Here is a 26,041-nt window from a genome sequence, read left to right on the forward strand (position 1 = left end):
TTACGTTTTCCTTAAATGATATTGCCAGGTATCCACATATACAGTATAATTATAGTTTGCATCTAAACAGTGATTTATGATTTAAACAGTGTAGGTTCAAATCCTCTTAGCTTAAACAGATTACTTTTTAGATCAATAAAAGCACTGGGTTGACATGCATTTCACTTAAAACAGTGGCTATGAGGACTGTAAAAAAATATAACATAACCTGTGGTTAAATGCACAGCCAGTAAACTTTTTCTAAAATGATCTTTTCTGTTAAAGCCTTTAAATCAACAATTTAATTACAACAAGATATACAATTATTGTCGATGTTTTTGAGATCAATGCAATGATTAATTGATAAATCAGTGTCAGGTAGTTACATGTAATCAGTGTGGGGCTGTTACAAGTAATCAGGACCAGGTATTTACATTTAATCATATAAGGTAATTAAAGATAATTATTATCTGGGGTACTTACATGTAACCAGTGTGAGGTAGGTAACAATATCAGTTGCAGATAGTTACATGAAACTAAGGGCAGTTACAGGTAATTAGTGTCAGGTAATTACATGTAATCAGTGCCAGGTACTTATATGTAATCCAATGACCATGAATGGTAGTAACAGAAAATCAGTTTCATAAATACATGTAATCATTATGAGGTAGTAATAGAAAGTAATTGTCATGTAGTTACAAGTTATCCATCCAAGATAGTTACAAAAAATCAGTGTAAGGTAGTTACGTCATCAAAATGAGGTTGTTACATTAATCTCTACACCTATTGCATGTAATTTGGGTCAGGTATTTATAGGTATCAGTGCCAGGTAGTTACTTTTTACAACTGCCCCAGGTAATTACATGAAATCAATGCCAAGCATCTAATGCAATCAGTTACTAATGATTACATGTAAACAGTGTTGAGTAGTTACATTAAACCAGGGCCAGGTAATAACACTAAATTGTTATTGCTGCTGGATACTTGAATATTGTCAGTATCATGTGTTGTAATGTATCCAAAGCTAAATGGTTACAGGTAATTACTGAGAGATATTTGCATGTATTCTTCATTGCATTGACCTGTATTTGACCCTCAAGCATTTAATTTCCATCTTAACATAGATGACTGAGTTGACAGCACATTTATTAAGTTGGGCACCCTTTTACCGGTACATTTAATTAGGTTCAAGATAATTTTATATCATCTTCAGAATGGCTGTCATAATAACGGTTTGAAGATGATAATTTTGAAAATGGAATTTTTTATTTTTCCTAAAATTTGCAGTTATATGAAACTAGCTGGATGTAAAATCATCATTTTGAATTCCGTGAAAATAACCTTCATTTCATTAATTTGTAGATACTATGAAAATATGTGTCATGTAGATATCCTCAAGTCAAGATGTTTAATCATAAGGTGATATGCAAGTAAAAAAAACCATGCAAGTATTAAGCACTAATTATTTGTTATGGTGCGTCGGTCTGTCTCAGAGTTCTAATTTGATTGGAATTTTCAGACAATGGGTATGGGAAATTACCGACATTAAGAAAGATGGAAAAACTGCATGATCAAGTTTTACAGAAATAACGCATCCGTTTCACAATACTGAGTATTCATTTATGTACTGTAAAGCCAAAATCAAGTCAGTTTTCAACAACAAACGTCCCTGATTAATTTTATCAAAGTTGAAAAAAAATACAACCATCTTTTCGCCGACATGTTTATCCTTTAAAAAATTTGAAGTAATTTAGGTGTGCATAAAATCAAATTCTTAAATACATCACTGAGATAATAATTGAAGGCATATTGCCTACATACATTTCTTTCTTTCTTATAATTTAATTTTTTTCACTGATTTAATTTTGTTCCATAAAAAGTTTTTACTTCATCAATAGAAAAATTTGGCAGACACAATATTACAGACCTTATACTTCATATCATGACACCGTTATAATTAAGGATTCTGAATGCAAGCAGAATATAATAAACTTCAGGAAATCGTGAAAGAGCTTGGAGCACTAGAAACAATCAAATATGTCATGAGTCTCAAATATCAGAGACAATGTTTGGTGAGGGACTCTTCTGATCCCCAGGCTGAACTCCTTGGACAGCTTAATAATCAACTCATGATGAAGTGCACACAATCTTGTCAGAGCGGACTTATTCTACACTAAATCCTCTCCACTGTTATGGTACACTTCAATCACCATTATTCGAGTACGCAACTTTTATTAATTATATCCCTAGGTTACAATTTCTGAATTTTTGAAGGATATTTGTAGAACAAGGACAAATTAACCTCAGGATTCTAGATTGTTATTCTTGAGGGACACAGCTAGCTAGTGTACAAGTAACATAGTTTTTCAGAACTCCCAATGAAACAGTCAGAGTTTGCTTTGGCCTAAGTAATTGGCTAATTAGAGGAAAACCATTAACACTAAACTCGGGGGGTCTGATATTATACACAGGTTCAGCAGCAGACTCAGATGAATCATACTAATTCTAATAATATTCCAGGGTAAATCCTTTTTCATTTAGTTTAGTATTGGTAAATTATTTATAGTTTTTAGTAAAATTGGTATGAATCAATCTGTTTGTCAACACGTCACTGTGGACTTTTAAAATCTGTCATCTAGTATGCCATATTTGATTGGGAATGAACAAGACAAAATAACGTGAAAACTTCCTACATACATTGCTTTGTGACGTATAGATCATTACCTGAATACTGTCACATATCTACAGCCTCAGAGACATATAAATCTCAGTCGCATTTCTAAGAGATAGATAAATGGGATTTTTTTTTTTTTTACAAACAATGTACACAATTATATCATTGAAGATGTACACTTTTAATATAAATGGGGAAAAGAGGAGGAGGAAGGGAGGGGTCAATGCTTTTATTTGCAGTACCATAACTTATCAGTACATTTGTACCACCCTATCAAAGGACAGTAAGTTACAGGCAATATGGACCTAATTCTTCAAAAGACAAAGCTAACTAGTGTACAGATCCCTATCAATAACAATAATGGGAACTCTGAGTCCAACTACCAATTACACACATTTACAATGTCCATCTATTCTATAACAAAAATACATTTCAACACTTTGGCTGTATAACAATGGAAACATTCACACATTTGCTCATTATCACCCATCTCCAAATGGAAGTAAACATTTTGTCATAATTACAACAGGCAATTCATGAAACCATGCTACTTTTTAAAAAAAAATTCAATGCTATCCTATGTTAGAATGTACCGTACTTAATGTGCAGTCACCATTGCCACCAAGCAACCATACATTATATTGATCTAACAAACTCAATGCATTAGACCCAATGCTCAAAACATAGCAGCTTGAGTAAGACACTCTTTCTATTGTTGCTTATACCATATCATACTTATCAAAGTGCATTCCTTTTATTGATGCACTTTTGACCACAGGTATCAGTAATATTGATCTTTATATAGCTAAAGAAAATATCGGGAAGCTTAGATTTGAAAAACAAACATCATAAAATAATATTTAATACACAATGACAAATAATACTAAATTGACTCGACAGGACTAGCGTCTTATTACTGAAGATGTGGAATACAACACACTGTTTTTTTATTTTACACTATTAGAGATCGGATGTTTTTCTACAAATATTATGCCAGATTATACATAGTGTGTCAGAACATTGATTTCAATTATAATGAAAAGGAAATGTGTTTTTTTAAAACTAAAAACTATATTGTTGGACAACCTTTTTCCGCTAAAACAAACTTCCTTATCAATTATCCCCAATACCTCAAAATATATATGATTTTAGTGTTTGGGCATAAAGATTACCGGTATGTAAAGTGTTATTTCCAGAAGAAAAATATTCGAAACTCTAAAACTGTAACTTAATAATAAAAATCAATTCTCCATGAAATTAAAAGCACAGTGAAATTTCTGCAAATTGTGAAACTTGTCTCAAGACACAAAACTTTAAAATCCCATTTTATTAGTATAAATATAGAAAAAAATTGAACAAATATTTTAATAAGAATTATTGCAGAAAAGCTCCTTGCATAACATGGTTACTAGTTTACCAGTCCACGGAACCCCTATACATGTTATGATAGAAGGGAAGTTCTTCCAGATAAAGGACTAAATGTTTTTACCAGGACATTGAATTCAGGCAGTTTCAATCTATAAAATATGAATATGCTTATATCCCAATTCTTAATTTTAAAAATAACACTACTAGATCTTTTTTTAAAAAGAGACCTATATTCTATGTTTACTTTTACATATCTTTTCTCAGAAAAACCCCCCAATGAATTCCTATTACCAGTGATTACCAGTGATTGTAATCTCCCTACGGCTCTGGAAGGTCATGTGATGTCAACAAATTTAAATTCACAAAAATAAAGAAAGCTTTATTATGCATTCATGACTTTATAAAAAAAAAATCTTCTTGAGATTATGATTTTTTTCTCTTCAGATTTTCCTTCTTCTTATGATGAAACTTTGCAACCTTTAACCAAGTGTTGCCCTATTATCCCGACAAGAATAAGGATCCATCAATGAAATGTCACTTTTTCAAATACAAATTAGAACTGACCTGCTACTTACAGTTTCATCATAATGAGACCCATCAGAGAAGAAAGAGGTGGTTAATAACTGGAATTTCAATGGAATTTCAAGGATAAATGAGGAATACATTTATCATAAAATATTGTCCTAATGATTTGTCTTTTAATTGCAAATACAATGTATTACAATTCATCCAGCCCTATTCTGGAAACTATTGTCGCAATATTGAAGATAATTAACGTCTTTTATGTTCATATTCAAGACAGAATCTCATCTAAGTTTGTGATCAAACAGACAATAGGACAAAACATATTGTGGCACTTATAAAGTAGACACCTTATTGTTACCTTATTTCTAAATAGAAATAAATAACCTTAAGTTGTTTTTTTTCGGGGGGGGGGGGGGGGGAGGTTGCAAAAATGTCAATGAATGTCTTTTGAGAATATATAAAAGTCATGTTTTTTTTTTTAAACCTGTTATCGTATTTTTAAAGCAAAAATTCCAATGTCATGATTCAAAACACCAATTAGCATGGTTACTCTGCATCTGAATCATGCAACACAGAACTTTGATGAGCCGGTACTAACATACATTTCTAAAAACCCTGTATGGAGGAAAAACCATCTCCATAGGCTGTATTAATTAATACATGCATGCTAATACTTTTTCCTAGTTCTATTTGGGCATTTATTTAAATACTCAATCAGGTTTTTTCTTCAGTTCCAGAATATTCCATATTTGTTGATATTGCATTTGTTATGATCACAGAAGTGTTCCACCACAGGGCTGTAATATATACTTGTCTCATTTATAATTCTCAAAATGAGCAAATATTGCATTATAAATGAATAAACAAACATATGGATCATGTTAGAACTTGTAAACTTAACCAAACAAGAGACCCAGGGGCCACATTGCTCACCTAAGCAACAATAGCCATAAGTGATTAAAAAAATCTTTAGACAGTCTTTAGAGTATCAAATACAAATATCTAGACAACTTAGTAGAGAATATCCTGTATATAATAAAATCTGACTCCCTTTCCATTGTGGTCCCACCCTACCCCTGGGGATCATGATATTAACAAACTTGAATCTACAATACCTGAGAATCATTCTATAGAAGTTTCAGCTTTTCTGGGCAAAAGGTTTTTTTGAGATGAAGATTTTTGAAAAACATGACCAACAATTTTTCAATAATTCTAAATTTTCTAACAATTCTAAATTATCTTCTCTTTAAAGAGGGCATGACCCTCCATTTGAACAAACTTGAATCCTTTTCACCAAAAAATTCTTTGTGCCAAGTTTGATTGAAATTAGCCCAGAAAATTTTCGAGAAGAAATGAAATGTGAAAAGTATATCACAACAATAATGATGCTGAACAACAGACAAATTTTAATCAGAATAGCTCACTTAAGCCTTTGGCTCAGGTGAGCTAAAAATACATTATAGTTCAGTTTTATGCTATTTCCCTTTTAAAAAAAAAATCTTATTTAAAGGCACTTTCAGCACCTGCTTATGATAAGATCACTTATTAATTAAAGTGCAGTAACAAACTCCCATTTAATGCCTGGAGTATTTGTCTGGACTGAGACATGTCCTCTACAACTTGTGCAGTGTACTTTAATTAACCAATTGAAAATTAAGGTGCATATTCTCTAGTTTCTAGTAATCAATATATCCCCTGAAGATTCTGTAGATTCAAAAGATTTGTGGCATATTGCGTGAAAAGGCAAAAACTGTCAGAAAGTGAGCATTTATTATTGCTTTTGTGCATCAGCTTTGATTGTGAGCACCTAAACTCACAAGAGTCATCCTTATATTAAGATAATATTGATTTCAAAATTGCACTTAAGATAATTTTTTGAAAGATTAGTTTTAAAAAAACCACACAGAGCAGCTTTTATTCACTTGTAAACTTCAAACAGATATGACTAATTGGGAATTAGCAAGCCAGTTCTTTTTTCTCTAAGTATTAAAAGAAAGTTACATTCATTTGGTATATTTTTGCATGTTGTGTCACAGACAATGACCATTACATGTAATAGATCTTGACTCCAGGTTCTGATATGAAAGGATGGCCATGACCTTTGGCCTAAAGGTTCAAGCAAAGGTCAAGTTCAATCATCAAAGGAAACAATCTTAAACTTGATATTACTGTACTTAGAATTAATAAAACTTGTAATTTTTAATTCCTATTTACCCAGTAGTCAAAAAAAAATCACAACAATACTTATTACATATGAGTAAAAACAATTAAGAAATGTGCATGTGCTTATAAGTAAAAACTGATAAAACAGTTTTAGAGCATCTAATACAGATGACACTTACCTCCCCTTTCTCAACCTTCATGCCTTGACCTTTGTAGGTGTACATGGCCTTGACCTGTGGAATTTTGCGAGTTTCCACGACATCCTGCATGACCTCACGCTCCCTCATTTCCTCCACCTCCACCTCATGTGGAACCTCAATAACCTCCTCCACCATTTCTTCATCCGATTTGTCCCCATTCTCATGTGGCATGAATTTCTCAGGGGAGATCTTAATACAAACATGAAATAGGGTTGATTTTCCCATCATGAATTCAGTTTTAACTAATGTATATTTCAAGTGAAATTTTGAGAACTCATAGAAAGAAATTCACTGTGACTGAAAATAAATCCAAATGAATTCTTAATTAAATGAACTAACTTTTTTTTATTCAGTTATTCAATGTAAACAACTCATCTATTCTAGTGGATACACTAAATACATGAAAAATCATTATATTAACCGAGATACACATCTTGGAGAGACCCTTACATTATGTTCTGTTGCAGCCTTTGTCATCAGCTGAGCCAGTTCATCCAGACGCTTGATCTCGGTACGGAAGCTGCGGATTTCTCCCTCTAAGCGATTGTGTCGTGAAAGCAAGGCCTAAAGGGGATTAATGAAGCTCGTCATTACTACATTCAACAGATGATGAAAACCTGATTAAGTTCAAAGTAACGAAAAATAAACACAAAAGAAGAAAGTCTTCCTATTTACAGCTCTCAAGATGTTCATTCAATCCCTTCCAAGATTAATAAGTGTACATATGTAAAAATAAAAATCTTGTAATTCAAAAAGCCCCTGAAATTATTATTTCAGCATTTAGAAAATTCAATACATGTATCAATGACATGTAATTTGTTACTATTCCTGTATTATAGATACAGTTTTACTGGTATTTCTGCATCTCAAATTTTGTATCAAATTAATAAATAACATTAGACTTTAATTCTTTTTGTTTTGTTTATCAACAATAAAAATGAAACATTGGTGAATCCTATTTTGTATATTGCTTTGTCATTGTTGGTAAGGAGTTAGGTAATAATAATGTGACCATGCATAAGTATGAAAATGATCAATATTTGTTTACAATCAAATTATTGGCAGTTTTGTTGTTAAACATATATTTTTAGTTATAGGTATGTATCTTTTTAAACAAGAAATCGAGCATGTAAAGTTAACAATAAATGTAGCTTAACACTGATGTCAAGTTCATTGACTCTCAAACTCTTTTTCAGTATCACAAACTTTTTCTTAGGCCAATCAAATTCAGGATATTGGAGTTGAACTGAAAATATAATATAACTGACCTTTGACCCCATTTCATCCCTGCCATAATCATCACTTGTGACCAGAGGCATTTTCTCCTTCATCCACAGTTCAGCCTCATTGGCATCAGCATAGTACTAAAAATAAATTACAGTAAGTAACAAAACTTCCAAATACATAAACTCAGCTACGCAATATAGAATTCTGTCATACCTGATGTGCCTCAATTCCATCTTCTATTTTTGTTCTTCTGAGGGCTGCTAGCTCTTTGAGCAGTTTCCACTTGTCCATCAGATTATTTATTTTGCTTCCGATTTCTGCACGAGCTCCGTGTCCGCCATTTACCAGATCCTGTCCAGTAGCACAAATGGCTTCACATCTTGGCCAGCGGCCGTGCATCTCTGCTTCAAGAGCCTGCAATACAATCGAATACATTAAGCCACACGTCAATTAATCCTAACTATTCTACAGCATTTGTTTAGTAAAAACTTCGATCTTAAGAGGATTGGATAGTTGCGGCCATTTATAGACTATAATAATCTCCTTGAGAGAAAGAGCTCTACTAAATAGTAAAATGAATGGCTTAAAAATGATATCTAAAATCTAAGGGTATATCTGAAGGTCAGTTTGTCAAGCATTCAGCTTCCTTAACTGTAACCTTTGTTTTACTTACGTCATGTTTCTTGAGCAGCAGCATGGCTGCGTTGAGGTCTTTGCCAGTGTTGGCGGAGCGACAGTTGTCGATCCTCTCCTGGGCCCATCGCTCCTCCTCCTCAGCATCCTGTAGGAACTGGTAGTACTTCTTCACCACCTCCAGTGCCTTCTTCCTCTCTTCGCTCTTACCATTTACCCTGATAAAAGCAATCAATGGATCAATAAAGCAATCAATGGATCATTGTACTCCTTGCTCTTACCATTTACCCTGCTAAAAGCTATCAACCGATCATTGAACTACCTTTAACTTACTGCTTCGATTGGGATACAGTATTTTTTCACTTGATGATTATTAAAATGAAATGGTAATATTCTCTTGATTAACCTGTTTCACAACAACAGGGCCCAACATCCCCTTTTCAGGAAAAAAAATTACACGTACTTATCCAGGACTTGAAAGAAAGAATAATTCCAAGCAATTTTGGACAATATATTAGGTACTATTAATAAATTTTTCTAATTAATGAAGGATATGAAATTATATATTTTTTTCTAATTGTATACACTACATATTTCTGTTTATTTTGATTGTGATATAAATCAAAACAAAATAAATGTGTATAAAAAAAAAAACAAATGTAAGGTGAAATAGGAATTATCGGTAAGTACGGATTTCATTTGATACCAATATATTGTTGCAGAGAATTTGGTTGATTTGATTAAGATAAAAACAAGAGAAAAGCTGTCAATGTTACAGCAAACCAGTTTTTTTTTTAAGTGAACGGTATCTATAATCCATATATTGTTAACCCTGAATTGATAAGAGAAATGTGGTACTCTGTATGCAATACTTTGCCAAAAATTGACTAAGTTCATCAGCTGGTATTTTTTCATAAAAATTACCAGAAATCAAAACCTTAGCAATATGCACATCTCTGATATTTGTCCAATTGATCTATTAAAGAACAACTTCCTATCTTGAAAACTGTAGGAGAAGTTATCACTGCAATAGGGGTACCCTATATGCAATATTTTGCAAACAAATGACTAAATTCAACAGCTGGTATTTTTTCATAAATTATCAGATATCAAAACCCTAGCAGTATGCACATCTCTGATATATGTAAAATTTGTATAAACAAGAACTTCATATCTTGAAAACTGTAGGAGGAATTATCTGTACAAAAGGGGTACCCTTTTAGCAGCCGCCCGCCCGTCTCCCATTTTCACCATTTCAATACATGTATCTGGATTTTTCCTTTGGAAAACCCGGTTAAAAAACTAAAAAATATTAGTCTGTTGTGAATAAAAGACTTCCAGTTGATGAATTTGTACAATTCTAAAAATCTAAAAATGGTGATCAATTCATTTAAATAGGTCTTTCCACCTTTCAGGTGAAAGACCTTTTGTTTTTCTTATGATTTTTATTTTTATTTTTCTTCTCCTTTTTTCCAGGGACAGCCTTTTTGTTTCAAGAGATATTGAAGCAATTTTTTCTTTATGTGATTGGCCATTATGGTACCAAATGACCCTTTGCTTGATCACTCCCAGAACTTACAAAGTGATTGCCCTTTGTGTACGAAGTGATTGCTATCGCTACTCCTCTGAAACCATAAGAGATAGAGACTTGAAACTTTTACTAACGTCTGTAGTTCACTTAGGCGCTCCTTCAATCTATTCATACCGAAAGGTTCCGAGACCCCCTTCTATCAGTTATTGCCCCTGAAAGTATTTCAATTTCCATAAAATTACTTCCAACTTTTTTACTATTTGTCACAGAGACTTCGGACCACTTGGGATGAAAGCGTCTTCCTTGGCCGATCAAAATGACGTAAAGGTCAAAGGTCAAGGTCATCTGAAAATATGTGTATTCATGAGTTTTCGCATCACTATTGTTTAGGGTGATATCGAGAAATTTTATCAAGGATGTAGTAGGACGTACTAAGACATTTCAAAATGTAGCCCTTCAGCTCCCACCTTGTAATAGTTAGTGAGTTATTGCCCCTTTTATACGAAATGCTTGTTATCGCTACTCCTCTGACACCATAACAGGTAGAGACTTGAAACTTTTACCAATGTCTTCAGTACACTTAGAAGTTTCTTCAATCTATTGATCCCAAAAGGGTCCGACGTCCCTTTCTGGCAGTAATTCCCCTTTCAATTTCATTGATTTCACAAACACATACGAAATAAACACCCCCCCCTCCCTTTTTTTATAATGTTTGACCTTGACCTTGACCTTTGACCTTGACCTTGGACCTCTTAGGACTGGTGTGTTATAAGTATCTGCAACATCTATAATATCAGATTCATTTATATGTACGAATTGCTCTTTCAAACACAAATTCACCCCCCCCCCCCCCTTTATTTTTAGGTTTGACCTTGACCTTTGACCTGACCTTGACCTTAAAGGACTGATGCGTTACAAGTATATTTAACATATACATTTCAGATTCATTTATATGTGCAATAAGCTCTTTAAAACAGCCAACACCCCCCCCTTAATTTTATGGTTTGACCTTGACCTTTGACCTTGACCTTTGACCTCTTAGAACTAATGAGTAATAAGTGTATGCAACATATATATCAGATTTAGTTATATGTACATTTAGCCCCCCCCCCCTCTTTTATACAAGGATTGAATTCTTATATGAACTTGACTCTCGATATTTGAACTTGAAATTTAATATTCCTTTTTAAAATAAAACCTAAAAAAGTGTTACAACCGTTTGTCAGAATTTTTTGAAAAGGGGAAACAATGCCTGCCATTTGACTCCAGGCCGCGTTTTAGACTACACCCCCAAATAAAAATTCCAGCTCCAGTAAAACTCTGTAGAACTCGGCGAAAATTCATGGGACTGTTACTCACACCTGAATCTAATTGCCTGTCAAATTTCAAACGAAATGAACCATATTGAAGAAAGTTATCCACCTCAGCGGCATCGAACCATCATCCCGAGAAACGAAATTTCAATGCTTCGATATTTGTGTCTAATAAATTCACGCTCAAATTTCACTGAAAATATGTTTACATTTCTATCGGCAACCTGTGACGACTTGTGTTGAAGTGCAACGAACGATAACTCTTGCTTCCCAGACCCCGATTTTAGATGAATTTAGTTAACATTTTCTTTCAGTTTGTTTATTTCCCGACTTTGCTGAAATACATGACTGGCCTTAATTCAGTTCCGATTTTCCGTACTTGTAATCCAAGAATGCATGACAGTTAATAGATTTATAAGCGCGTGCATTTCAAATCACAGGGAGAATTCGCATCAGCTGAGCTGACGTGACGTTCCCACACCTTCAAATACCCGCTGGCGACCAGAGTTTGACCTGGCCTGTTGATTTCTTAGTCAACACTATCCGGCCACATTGTTTACAAACGGCACTGATTTTTATTAATAAACAGATGAACAAATACTGCCCTCCCATCCAATCGCTAAGCCCCTATCTATTCTAAAGGTTCCTCAGCGTTGGGTATCAATTTTAGATGGACAGAAGAATGCTTCGTCTCTTCTTTCTATCATCATCCAAATTGACTACACAACTCAACAAATTTTACCTCATGTCAGATAACAAGCGAAATAGCGTAGTGGCAACACTCTCGCCTAGGAATCTAAGGGTACTTGGATCGATGCCACTGTGCGGAACCCATTTTTTTTTTTTTTTTCGTAAATTGATTTTTCTCTAATTACTCAATAATTATCAACATTTTCGGGATTTTTTAAAAATCATTATGACAGGTGGAAAGGCCTCTAATTGTTTCGTGGACAATTAGTCTACTAGTTTGTTTAATGTTCCTAACACTATGAGGAAATCTTTCTGGGGATCCATATTAACAAGCTACCACATGTACTAAAATAAATTTTTTTGCACAAACCAATTAAGTTATTTTTATCTGTCACATTTTATTAACCTTGTTTGGATTGAATAATATTAATTTTGGGCATCGGAACCGAAGGGACGGGCAGTAAATTTGTTGCAAAGTTAGACATAACTATAACCCTAACCCTTTTTCTTTCTTTTTCGCTTGTCAAGATTTTTTATAACAACACTGAAGCTTTGTCATCTGTAACACAAATAGTTAATCAAAGTAACCATCATAGAATTTCCCATACAATTTGTTAGCTGCAACAATGTAGCCCTCTCCGATTTTTTATATCTGATGTTTACTCTCCCCCAAAAAAAATACGAAGAGGGCTACATTATTGCATTTAACAAATTGTATGGGAAATGCTATGATTGTTACTTTAATTAACTAATTGTATTACAGATGACATAGCTTCAGTTTTATTGGAAGCAAATTGTCCACATTCTATTCCAATCTAGACTAGAAGTACTGGGATTTTTTTTGGTGAATTTTGTCATTAAAAAAAGGAATTTTTTTTAATTCCCTGCATCAACAGACATAAACAAAAACTGTAAAATACAATATACTATGAACTAGAATTTATCCATCTGAAATATATCCTGTCATTTTCTTCAATGACAAAATAATATAGAATAACGAGGTACCTGTCGAGGTCCTTGTTGAGGTCCTCCAGCCTCTTCTCGAGGACCCCTCCTTCCTGGTGGGTGGGCTCTATCTGCTTGGACCTCCGGTTGAGGTTTCGGACCCTCTTTGACAGGGCCTTGAGCTGCGTCTCTAGCAAACTGTGCTGTTGGAGGTAATCCTCGGTCGCCTGCAGGTGCTTCCCTGTATCTTTCACTTGTACTTTGGACTATAAGAAAAGCAAAACGGTTATGTATTAGGTAAGAAAGGGGAGAAACTGTAAATGTGAGATAAGTGTAATAAAGATTAAGTGTTTATGATATTTTTTTTCTGCCTATTGTACCAAGCGCAACACCACTTCTTTTCTTCAAAAGATTTCACATATTCTCAAAGTCTCTTAATTCTTCGGAGTTTGGACTTTGGTACAAAAGAAACAGGACTTTCATTTAAAATGAAATGGAAATAGCAAAAAAACCCCATAAAATTTCAAAATTTGGACCTATTTTGTCATATCAGTAACAGAACAGCAGGACTCCTGACCTCAATTTCTTTCAGTTCCTCTTGGATGTTCTCGATTTCTCTAAACATGTTCATGGTGTTTTTAAATCCTGATAAGAGGTTCTTTCTTCCTTCTAATTTATCCAATAGCTCCCGCCATTTTCTCATGATTGTTTGATCACTACAATTCAACAATGATTTTTTTTTTAAAAGAAAACATGTGACAAAAGGTTAAAAATCCAAATGAATCCTATACTACGGTATTGAGGTTGTTTCTTACATGGTTTGAACCTGGTCCTTGCCATGATAGCTGCCCTCCATAAGCTCTCTGGCCAGACTGTTCAGTGATTGAAACCTGTCCTCCTGAAATAGCAAGTTTATTTCAAAGTCCGAATATATTCTCATTCTGAGATATCAATAAATTGTTTCTAACCATTATTTATTTATGCAAGTACTTTATTTTTCAATCCCACACTTATGCGTAAAATTATGAAAACATATAAATGCAAGTGCTTAAGTTGTAAAAATTTCATACACCAGTAAAAAAAATAAAATAGAGAATTCAAAATCTGCAAAAGGAGCTTTTTCGCGATTTAAAATGGAAATTAATTCTTTGCATTTAATTAGGAATATACAGTATTTAAAAAAACACTAAAAAGAGTTCAGTAATAAATAATCTGGCATTGTAGGACTATAACAGACTGACATACCCTAGCCAGGATCTCGGCACTGATAGCTTCATGTTTCTTAATGGCTGCCTCTGCTTGTGCTGAGTTATTGGCAACAATACTCTCATCTAAGATCGTACTCATATCGTTTAGCCACGACTCGCGAATCTCAGCCTGAAAACAAACCAGACACTTGATCTCAAGAACAATGAAGGCACAAAATTTTAACAAAATTGTAATGCTTTATAGGGTATACTGTTAAGGTTGTAGACATGGCTTTTCTTAATTGTCACATTTCAATTTACAGACTCTCAGTTGATGGATTTGAGAACATCAAATAAACTTATAAACTGGAGAGAAAAATTCTCATCACTCCATGTATGAAAACTCAAAATAAAAACACAGTTTCACTCTGAAACATTACTACTAACCTTCTTCATAAATCTCTCGGCCAACTGTTGCAGTCGTTCTTGCCTAAATGCAAAAAGAGGAAATCTTAATTACTCACAAGTAAAACAAAAGTTACGCATTAAATCTATACATTTTTAAAAAAGTTATCAAAACATTATTTGTTGTTAAATTTCCCATACCTAATCATTTCATCTCTGAGCGCCACCTCTCGTTCGTGTTCAGCCTTTTCCAGGCGAATCCATGCACTCTCTATGTCGTGTATTAGTTGCCCCTCGGGAGGCGTATATAATTTTTGTCCATTGGCTTTCAATTTGGCTTGTATGTTAAAGAATTGGGCTTCTATGTTTCCCCTTTCTCTGTACCTGTGGGAAAATTCCATCCATCAATACACAACTCACAGATATCAAAATTTGTTATACATATCCCCATTACTGATATTTTTCACTATTTTTATGGAAGAATATAAAAATTTTCCGTTTCACAGATTCTCACTACATATTGTAATAAGATGAACAGTACAAATATTTTATATCATCAAATCTTTTCAAACACTTAGGTACCAGTAATTGCAGAGTTTGAACATGCGTGAACACCACAAAGTGTTTTCAGAATTCTGAGATTCCTTACTTTGGTGGTTTTTCCTGAGTAATGTAGGTTTTGAATTTAAGAAGCTCCTTCTGGACTCCATCCAGGGAGTTTGGGAAGTTACGGTCGTTCAGTTTGTGGATGGTGTACCGAATCCACTCCAACAAACTGGAAGTCAAGGTTTCATAGTCATCCACCATTTTCTCCACATCATTCATCAAGCCTAAAATCTAAATTATAAAGAGCGAAAAATTGATAAAATGAGATAGTTTATTCCAATTGCTTACAGGAATACACTGATAAGAAACCTTTATGAAAGATGTCACACTAATGAATGGCACTGCACTCTTGTGAAAATGGAACAGTTAGAAAATAAGGTACAACAGTTAATCCTTGTTTGTTTTGTAATAACATTACATAGTACATATAATGGTAATATTTACATTGATTTTATCAATCATAAAATATATATTCCAAAAGAACTATTTTTTTGCATGGATAGATAAGTCAAATGAGCTGAAAAAAATGTGTAAAACTATAGTTCACAGTCCCTATAGTACCAGCAAGGTTAAAGTGATTCTACCTTTGCGATTCTCTTTCCTCCTGTCATTTCACTCTTCATTTTGGCGAAATAATGATAGTAAGAGGCCACATAGGTGATGACGGACTTCTCATCTGGCCGATTAACATCCACATCTAGATAAAATAGAAATATGTGCTTGCAAATTTTTGTGAAACAAAATAAGTATTAAGATTTATCAGTTTTATTAGGTAATTATATAGGGGCAAATTCATTTCATATTTCATTAAAATTTCAAACATGAGAGCGTTACATTTATAACAAAAAATTTTCAAGAAAATTTTAGAGAACAATGGATTTGCAATGGTATTATCAAACCTTCAGCATCCAAGATCTTTGGAATCCCAAGTTCATTGGCTGCTGTGTTGAAGGCATGGTTGAGGTTACCAATGTGATCTTCAGGATGTAGTCGATCGTAGTCAATTAAGTCTGGTCTTTTATAGAGAAAGGTAAGAAAAATTAAAATCTAATAAAGACTTCTGAATGCCATTTTTGAAATAAGATATTTTTTATTATTTGACTATCTTTAATAATTATTTAAACATCAGTCAACACAAAATGTAATCAAGATGTGTTTCAAGAAAGATAACTCTGTTAGAATTGTTTACCTGTGAGCGTGAATAAGAGCATTAAATCCCAATCCATTTCTCCAGCTTCCTGTAAAATTTGTAATGTTGACTCCTGGGTACCTAAAACACAAACCATAATTTCAAGACTTCTTGACAGAAACATTTATTTACATAGAAAAACATAGAGGCAACTCATTTAATACATAGGACATGTAATTATGTTAAAGACAAGGCATAAATATTGTGCAAGACAGACTGGTGACAGCGGGTTTATTGATGTGGAAAGACATATGTGCATAACACTTTATTTTATTACTCATGTATACAGGGAAATATTCTCCCACATTTTATTTTCGCCCCTTTTGCCCTCATTGTTAGTGAGTGAATTGAAGACTGCATGGGCAAATTCCAAAATCTCTCTTTGATAATCGCAACTTCATCTGGGCGAATTCAAGACGGGGCAAAACAGTTTGCAATTAAGGAGGATGAAAATAACAAGGGATGAATATAACCCTGTAAACAGTAATAATATTCTGGGATGTTAAGTGATGGGCTTAAATATTGTATCAAAATATACAAACATTCTTGATGTCTTTCTGATTGAAACTAGCTCTAAAAAAATACTATTCATGTGTAAAATAATCTTTTCAATCTAATTCATGAAAGTTTATTAAACTTGATCCCTGTCAAAATGTATGTTACTTTTATAAAAATAAGTGCAACTGGAAAGGAATGTAATCAGCAAGCACACAAATATCAACAGTAGCTGCTATCACAAACAAAAGGTCAAAGGTGAAATCCAAACATCTGACACTACCTGCTGATACCCGACTTCCTGAAGAATAAAGCATGTAAGTGAAACTGATTTGGGTCACAGGCCTCGGCAATGACAATATGCTTAGCGTGACATGCAAACATATCACATTTCCAGGTTAAATTATTTAAACATACCGAGTATATGATATTTGATAGTTATGTTATATAAGGAAGACTTAGAGCACCTGTACGTGGTATGAATAAACAGTTCCTCTGTACTTAACTAATACATTTTATTATATATATACATGTACCATACAAAAATATATCACAAGATGAAAAGATTATTGTCTCTCAAATCTTTCCTGACTGAAACTTATGTATAAATTGAGAGTTTCTTCACAGAGCACACACTCATTATATCTATATTATATACATGTACTTCTTGATAATAATATTATCCAGTAGGAACAATGATGTACCTATATATCTAAAACAAAAGAACAATGACCTAAAGTGTCCTTGTTAAATACTTTATTTCCGATTCCTTTCGAAACCCAATGGGTTTATTAAATGTTTATTTTACTGCCATTACCATGTTAAACATTTACACATTTGGGAGGTATACATACTTTGAGGTTTCTAAATGCTAAAATAATTCACCTCAAAGATTTTGAACTGAAAACAAACAGACTTTACACATCATCTCTAAAAGCTAGCAAACAGAAACTCCATTACCATAAATTGTCAATGCCAAAATATGAGAAGAACCAGGATACCTAATTAGAACATGATTAGGAGAAAAACTGGTATTAATTCCAGAAAAATACAAGTCTTAAAATCTTTCTATTTAGTATTAATTCCAGAAAAACAAATCTTAAAGTCTTCCTTCCCACAGAAATTTCCATTAGACACATAAATCAGACTCCATCAATAATCGTAAAGTGTCTGATCGGACTGTTAGTCAGGTAGGAGAGAACAGAACAGAACCAGACACTGATACTAATCTTCCCCTGATGTCAACACAGAACCCCATCCATCAAGGGAGTTTATCCCATCAAGGGAATTTATCAGGACCGCCACAAGATATTAATGGAATTCAATCAAGAATTGTAACAAGGAATCTCTACAATGGGAATTTTCCTTGAGCTAGCTAGGATTAACTTTTATTTCTTTATCGATGGAGGAAAAATTGATTGACATATTGTTCCTAGTCTCTTTTGTTTCACATTCTTAATTGCAATCTGGCTGATTTCATCCTAGGTGAGGACAAGGGAGATAATTTGTTATTGATCAAATATTGATCTATTGGCAGAAAGACTTTCATAAAAGATTATAATTCAATGTTGTTTAGGGGAACTTCCTTCCATTTAGTACAATAAAGAATGTTAACAGATTTTTGTCATGAAACACTGGATGTGTCATGCTCTTAATTAAAATCTTTAAATTTCATAGGCTGCAAATCATAGGGCAAAGTGAAAGACATTTAAAAAGAGGCCCACCACATTTAATAATCTGACATGACATAGGAACACGATAAATACGTCATTTTGAATTAACATCTTGTAACATCTGAAAACGCAATGTTTAAACCAGCCATTGTCCTTGAGTGGTAAAAACATTACCTCTTATGTCTGAGAACGAAGTTAGACCTAAAGATGTCCTCTAACAATCAATTACTGCAAGATGTCACCATGTGTATTATGCCACCATTAATCAATTCTTTAGAGGGCAAATAACAGCATTCCTATATTTGATAATATAATTCAGGCCTCATCAATCTTGTTCAATGTTCAATATGCATCATTGCTGAATCTCTGAGCTAAGAAAGTGCAAATGTAAGCAACAAAACTAAGAATATTGATTGTCGCTCTGATAAAACCTGACTTCCTATATATTCATGAGATAATATTTATGACACCTTAATCGATATGATTTACACCTATATAGAAAACTACTTGTTTTAAAATAAAATTTCTACATTTGAATGATAAATATAGATAATAATTTGTGTTATGCATGGCCCAGTGAGACAGGGATGTACTCTTTAGCCCTTGGCTTTTCATTGCGTTTTTTTCCCTTGCTTACCCCGCTGTCTTTCTTTGACACCAGAGCAGTAGGGCATCTTTAGCGGACCTTTTTTCACTAGATTCCTCATCCTACAACACAAAAAAATAACATGTAATACTAGGCTGTGTACACTGTTGTTTACTGGTCTTTAACCAGGCCAATTCTGTATGGACAATTGAACACAATCTGTATCTACTGAAAACAATTTCCATAAGTGAAAGGTTGTTTTGTTTCCCTTTATGGTTAATTAAGTGCATTTCCTTGTCCGCAAGAATTCACTGGTGAAAAATCAGGTGTCACGTGCCAGTGCTTAAAATCAAGATCTTTGTGTTCAAGACTGCTGCTTGATTTATCATGACCTATTTATCATTAAGATAGTACAAAGAGAAGGTTTCTTTCAAAAGTTTTCAATTGAGGGTCAAAGTATTTGAAGTTTAAACTTTAAAATCAAATGGAAGATTCATATGTTGCATATTTTAATTTATCATTTGATGATCCGAATGTAGATTTAAGAGTTTGTTGATTTTAATCCAGAAGTTATTGAAAAATTTAAAGAAACTAATAGTTTTATAACTGGCAGGATGTACTCAATTTAGTAAAAATGCCATGTATGGTTATGACCAACTGACCAAGACCCAATTATCAGGGAACCAGTTGATATCTTGCATGTTAAGTTGACACGCTGAATCCAGAAATTGATGCAAACTAGGGCAATGCCTTAATTCATTACTTATTAAGTTTTTTTTTTATAAAAGGTGAATTAAAGTTCAATGACTTCAGGTCCAATATTTGTATAAATAAACCTGAATTTGCACAAAAGAAATGCATTTGTTGAATAAAATTCGAAGGCATATTAACATAAACAAAATATAGGTACCACTTCAATTTCTATTTCCTGAATCTGGAACCTCAAAATGATGGTCCATATTAACCCGAGAATCAAACGTGGGTTGCCATCTACAATATCTTCTGCTCCAATGTTCTCAAAATAAACCTGTCAAAGTAAAATGTTCCAAAACTTCAAACATTCATTTATCTAGATTAGCGTGGTCCCAAATATCAGCTTTTATACACATTTTTTATTTTATTGTTCATCCATTTTATTGCTTTATATGTTCATAACAGAAAACCAACAGCTGAAAACTTTAAGGAAAAGCATTTAACTTGTGACCAAACAGTTTTGCAATTTTTCACCAATGAATTTACCTTTGTAGCCAGAAATTTCAAACATCTGCTTAAATTTTCAACTTTCTGTACACGCATAAGCCCTTTGTTTGGTTTGCCAAGATGCTCTCCAGAAATGATTTCCAGCAGTTTCATCAAAATTTTCCCATCTGCCAAGTCTGTGAATAAGTCTTTAATTTCAAGACGAGCCTGTAAAAAAGGAATTTAAATTATTTTAAAAGCAAAGCTTACATACAGTCCTATATATCAAAGGCATTTCCTGGATGCAAAATGCAGACGGAATGATCTGCAGAAAGTAATGATGTCACTTCCTGTCAGTTTTGTGATGTGACAAAGAGCAGACAGATGCAATTTTCCAAAACAAATCAATCAGAAGGATTTGTTTATTTTTACCCAGCTTTTTCTACACAGGAAACTCATCAAATTCTATTTCAAACCAAAATTTTTATGCATCTTCATATATTCTAATTCACAGCAACAATACATTTTAAAGTAATACAAATGTTGAAAATTCCTGATATAGTATATGAATTATATTTGCATGTAGCTTGGGAAAGTTGTGAACTATATAAATTCCAACAAAATGGAAGAAACATGAGTACAGCTGCAACACAAAAACATTTTTTTCGCTTGTGTCAAATTTCTCATTTATGAAAGAATGTCTTTTTGAGTGTGTGTCAAGAGGTTTTTTAAAAGTCATGAATTTGTTATAAATACCCAAATATTTATTTCTAGGTCAACTTCTGTTTAAAATGCATTTACAACCTTAACCTTCATGGTTAATGAACTTGAATATATCTGGCCTGGTTGAAAATTTAGTGTACACTATCCCAAAGAGGAATTGAAATATATATCATAATAGATCACCATTTTCCTGAGGAATATACCAAAACCTAACAGCATTTAGATTTATAGTACATAGTAAAAAATAGGACATGCGCATTACATAAATCAATTTTATATACCGGGTATTAAAAAAAAAAGTCATGCAATCACTTTTATTAACCATTATTTCAAATCATTAAAATTAGGCTTTATTAATGCAGAATCTAAAAATATCTACAGATTATTTTTTTTCAATTTAAAGCCCCTCCTCTTGTTTTTAAATAGCACCCGTCTTGACAATACGAAGATGGTTTGGCAAGATTAGGGTCAGGTATTGAAGTAGATCCCTACTGAAGCGTGACCTGTAGATTTTATTTCTTATCATGTCGATTTTCGAGATAAATCACATAAGGTGTAATATTTGGACCTTTTTACAACTTCTAAAGATTTCCATCTTTGGCTTCTGTATAGTCTCACTATTCACTGCAACTTAAAAAGTCTTCAGTAATTATACCCACCAAAATTTGGGGACAAGGTTGCATAAAAAAATCTCACACCTAAGAAAACCCAGGCACCAAACAGACTGCAATAATATATACCCTTTTTACATCAAAGCCATAGTAAGATTGCCTGTTTATAGTGTGATTAATAATGACACAATTGTTCTTTGACACAATCAGTTGAAAAAGTGAACTTCTGCATATGACGTGGAGCCATATTGATATTATAACCTAGTATTATATAAGTATCCCCCCCAGTCTTTTCTACACATTATTTTTTTTCTATATCAAATCATGCTTAACAGGTGGTGTTATTGAACCAAGACAGGAAATGTAGAATTTGTGAGAGCAATAACTACATACATTAGCAAGATCATTTACAAGTTGAGGATTCACACTTTGGTGGTCAAGCATGGTCAGATTGGAGATTCCACCAACCTATCTATCTTAATTAGGTGATAGGGCAACCCATAAAGCTGCCAATGGTTATAATGTTATGGACACCCATAGCTGTTTAACCAGCAGTGTACAGCACCAACTGACACTTAGGGGCAATGTTAACAAGTTAGTATTTGGTCTGTGTCTGTGTAAATCAAGAAACAAATATTTTGTTATTCCTGCATTCATCAAGGCCACACTCTATTAAATATTTAACACACCATCAGTCTGAAATATACACATATTAACATGTATTTCCATTTCACATTCTTATTGTACCAATCAATCAAAATGTTTAAATTTTCCGAAGTTTTATCATTCCAAGTGACACAGCATATACAGACTTCTGTCTCACAAAACTGTGACTGCATAAGCTGATACTTGACTTGATTCAGGGAGTAGTGTCGAAATTTGGGCGTTGTCCCCATTATAAAAATCCCAAAACGACAATTATTTAGGATCTGATCAAATTTGGCTCCGTTCATTGATCTTTCTAGGATATCTCCCTAGTGAGCAAAGTATGGAGTAATAGGCCCAGTAGTCCTGTATTTTTGGCACTTACATAACAATCAGTAGGCAGAAAATAATATTCAAAGTTGGTAAGCCTTTGAGTGCACAATTTTATCAAATTTCCATTGCATTACATAATAACACTCCTGGTCTCTTGCTACATGCAGGTCTGATTTGGTAAAGGCCCTACTTCGCCTAATCAGACATCCAAGGTAGCTTGGCTATGTCCAACCCAAGTAAGGACCCATCTATCAATTAAAAGTGTGTTCCAATATTGATATAAAACTTCTACCTGGCAACTTAACCAGCAGCTAGGAGATAGTGAAAATAGCTGGAATACCTCAGTTAAAATAGCAGGGACAAACCACAGCGCTACTGACAGCTACAGACCAGTCAGGCTCGTTTATTTCATTTTAGCACATCTATTTCCTGTTATTTTCTCAATCAGTAGCTGGGAGTTAATTGTGGTTTAAATGTAAATGAAGTATTTCCCAGTACAGAAATATATACTTATGGGACAGAACTGGTCCAAGCTAATGCAACATTGCATGGTGACCAAAAAAATACATCCTCGCAAACTTTCCTTGTCAATACTCGGCATCAAGTCCAAATTTTGACCTCAAATTATGTACTTTTTCTTTCAAGAGTTTGAGTTTAGGATGCTATATAATTCAGATGCATTAAAAGGGGGAAACCCACCTAGACAAATATATATCAGACTTTTTCTTTAAGGCAGATTCTAGATTATATGAACTACTGACTTGCAAATGTAGTAAACAAATTGGAAAAATACACCCCCCTTTTTCCTTTCTGCCAAAAATGAGTGAAAAGAACCCTGAAGATACCAGATAATTCATGAATACATAATGTATCGGTATATCTACAAACTCTGGGTCAGTGAGTATGCATGTATATGTTGATCTTTTAAATTTACAATCTTTAGGCTAAGCTCTTATGTTTACAAGTATTTGTCAGTCATGCAGAGTTAAAGTCCCAAGAATCTTCAGCCATTCTCCAGATTTTTTTGCTGTGTTTTAACTTTTGGAATTTTGGTAGTCAGCATTTTGATATATGTTAAAAATCTTATCAATACCCTGTAAATTCAAAAAACTTAAAATATAATGACTTCAGATGAAAATTAGCATTCTGTATCATAATAAGTGCATTGTTATTCAAAATTCAATTTTCTATTTGACCAATCCCATCAAATGAAATAGGTATCTGTCTTGCCTTTACAAATTTAAATACTGTATGAAAAAATCCAACAAAAAAACTATAATATTTTGTTAAAATTAATGAAAATTTGCCAAATTACTGGAAAATTCCTTCTGGATTCTTCATTGTGAATGTTTTGGGCTATATTATACTCAAATTAAGGTACCCGTACACGGACCTATTGACAAGGTATATAACTCTCACTGTGATAAATGACCATTATATTAGATTGTAAAGTTAATCAGCAAATTCTGTCAAACTTTTGCATGCCTCCCCTCCCCCACCCCCAAAAATATGAAACAGAAAATGAGAATATAGTTAATCTTGTCTAAGACAAAAATTACATATCATTGAGATCCATAAATGTATCCCCCCCTTTTAAATTCTATCCCTGTATGTATAATTCATTTACACTAAAGCAGAAATGATTATATTCCTTACCTTTTCAAGGAAGGCATTGGCCCATTTGGTGAAGGTTTTCTTCTGTATGTACACTCTCTCATCCTGAAGGGCTTTGATACGACCCTTCTCGAAATTTTGTACATCCATCACTGACATGTATTCATTTGTGTCTCAGTTCCATCTGTAAAGACAATTCAAAATGTAGCATATTTAAAGTGACAACTAATGAATGTGCATACATGATCTCAAACATTTTTAACAGAAGCGTTTGCTACCATTATAGTGGATACTTTAACCAATGCAATCTGCACAAACAAATGCTCCGAATTCAGAATTTATGCATGTGCTTCTCCATAACCTAGCTATGAGCAGAAAAAAAAAATCTGAACAATAAAACTGCACAGATCCTAACTGTCTTTCAAAACAGAGGGAAGATTTCAACTCAATGCAATGAAATTCAAGTCAACTTTAGTAGCCTCATATCAATTTCATTACGCCATAAAAAATACAACCACTTTCTTACAGATCATAATAAATCATGTTACGTTTAGTGTTGGACAAGAAACCGCATTCTGATCGTCCATTTATATTGAATGTGTGTTCTACCAATGGAGGCAAATTGGGACGCTCTTCTTTTTTTTTTTTTTTGTTTCTCCATGGTCATTAATGATAGCTATAAAAATCTTCAGTATTCGGAAAAGCTAAACTTCTCCATTTAACACAATTTAAATATGCATGTGTAACAAAACATGAAAAGTGTCTGCTTTTTTTTTTTTTTGCGTAAAATACAAATACAATTGTGTCCTATTTTTTCGGTATCAGCTTAATATGCAGCGACAGGGACACATTTTCAAAACAGACATTGAAAAAGTTCAAGAAGGTTCTCTACAACTTAAGAAGAGCTTAAGAATGATTAGACATATCTTTATCTGGCATCAAATAGGTAATGATCTGCCGTCTATAGCTTTATTTTTCTGCTTATTAAATTGGGCAACCATACATCTCCTGTTTACTCAGACAATTATATACCATACTTCTGTCGAGATCCCGAGTTCCCCTTTAAAAAAAAAAATGCACAAAATGCAGCACAAAAAACAGCTTGTGGTGCATGGCATACTGTACACTACTTTTGCTTTTCCCTTTTGTGTTAACCCTGTTTTGAGTCATTATGCCAGGTAAATTAAAAGATCCTACCTGTCCTGTATACCTGATCTGCAGCAAATTTTGAAATTCAAATGGGCCGATCAGGTTATATGACTGTTTTTGAGATGGGGGGAGATTTTCTGTGTTGTTTACATTGGTATGCAGTTGGTCTATATAGTAAAGCACTCCACAGCCAGTTAAAGGAAATACTGTCATAGTGCCAAAATTTGCAGTAGGTATTATTAAAATCTTATTACTGGTGGGCTATTCTCTAGAGAATGGGTTTAGTGAATGTCTAATGAAATACCAAGTTAGATCAAGCTTGTTAAAAAAAAAAACAAATCACACGGAAAGAAAGCTAGGAACTTTTTGCAGCAAATATGCAACATATTTTCTTCAAC

The 26,041-nt window shown here is 33.4% G+C and overlaps 1 protein-coding gene across 5 annotated transcripts in view; it reads right to left on the bottom strand.

Moving 5' to 3' along the window:
• Positions 1 to 26,041, bottom strand: part of LOC128177137 (spectrin beta chain, non-erythrocytic 5-like) — a 68,903-nt gene that overhangs the window by 36,494 nt on the left and 6,368 nt on the right. For 4 of the 5 annotated variants that reach the window (XM_052843713.1, XM_052843708.1, XM_052843711.1 and 1 more), the window contains exons 2-20: positions 24,537 to 24,678; positions 20,629 to 20,796; positions 20,300 to 20,416; positions 19,441 to 19,511; positions 16,636 to 16,716; positions 16,346 to 16,461; positions 16,031 to 16,143; positions 15,490 to 15,677; positions 15,042 to 15,224; positions 14,883 to 14,925; positions 14,494 to 14,625; positions 14,064 to 14,146; positions 13,826 to 13,964; positions 13,309 to 13,514; positions 8,810 to 8,987; positions 8,350 to 8,550; positions 8,178 to 8,273; positions 7,360 to 7,473; positions 6,889 to 7,098 (exon numbers count right to left, since the gene is read on the bottom strand). In XM_052843713.1, the coding sequence (XP_052699673.1) occupies positions 6,889 to 7,098; positions 7,360 to 7,473; positions 8,178 to 8,273; positions 8,350 to 8,550; positions 8,810 to 8,987; positions 13,309 to 13,514; positions 13,826 to 13,964; positions 14,064 to 14,146; positions 14,494 to 14,625; positions 14,883 to 14,925; positions 15,042 to 15,224; positions 15,490 to 15,677; positions 16,031 to 16,143; positions 16,346 to 16,461; positions 16,636 to 16,716; positions 19,441 to 19,511; positions 20,300 to 20,416; positions 20,629 to 20,796; positions 24,537 to 24,653 (2,556 nt within the window). In that variant the 5' untranslated portion in view covers positions 24,654 to 24,678. Of the gene's footprint in view, positions 1 to 6,888; positions 7,099 to 7,359; positions 7,474 to 8,177; positions 8,274 to 8,349; positions 8,551 to 8,809; positions 8,988 to 13,308; positions 13,515 to 13,825; positions 13,965 to 14,063; positions 14,147 to 14,493; positions 14,626 to 14,882; positions 14,926 to 15,041; positions 15,225 to 15,489; positions 15,678 to 16,030; positions 16,144 to 16,345; positions 16,462 to 16,635; positions 16,717 to 19,440; positions 19,512 to 20,299; positions 20,417 to 20,628; positions 20,797 to 24,536; positions 24,679 to 24,772; positions 25,253 to 26,041 lie in introns of those variants that run through there. The other variant, XM_052843710.1, reaches the window with a different exon arrangement.

Source organism: Crassostrea angulata, chromosome 3 (assembly GCF_025612915.1).
Source record: "Crassostrea angulata isolate pt1a10 chromosome 3, ASM2561291v2, whole genome shotgun sequence".
Lineage (NCBI taxonomy): Eukaryota > Metazoa > Mollusca > Bivalvia > Ostreida > Ostreidae > Magallana > Magallana angulata.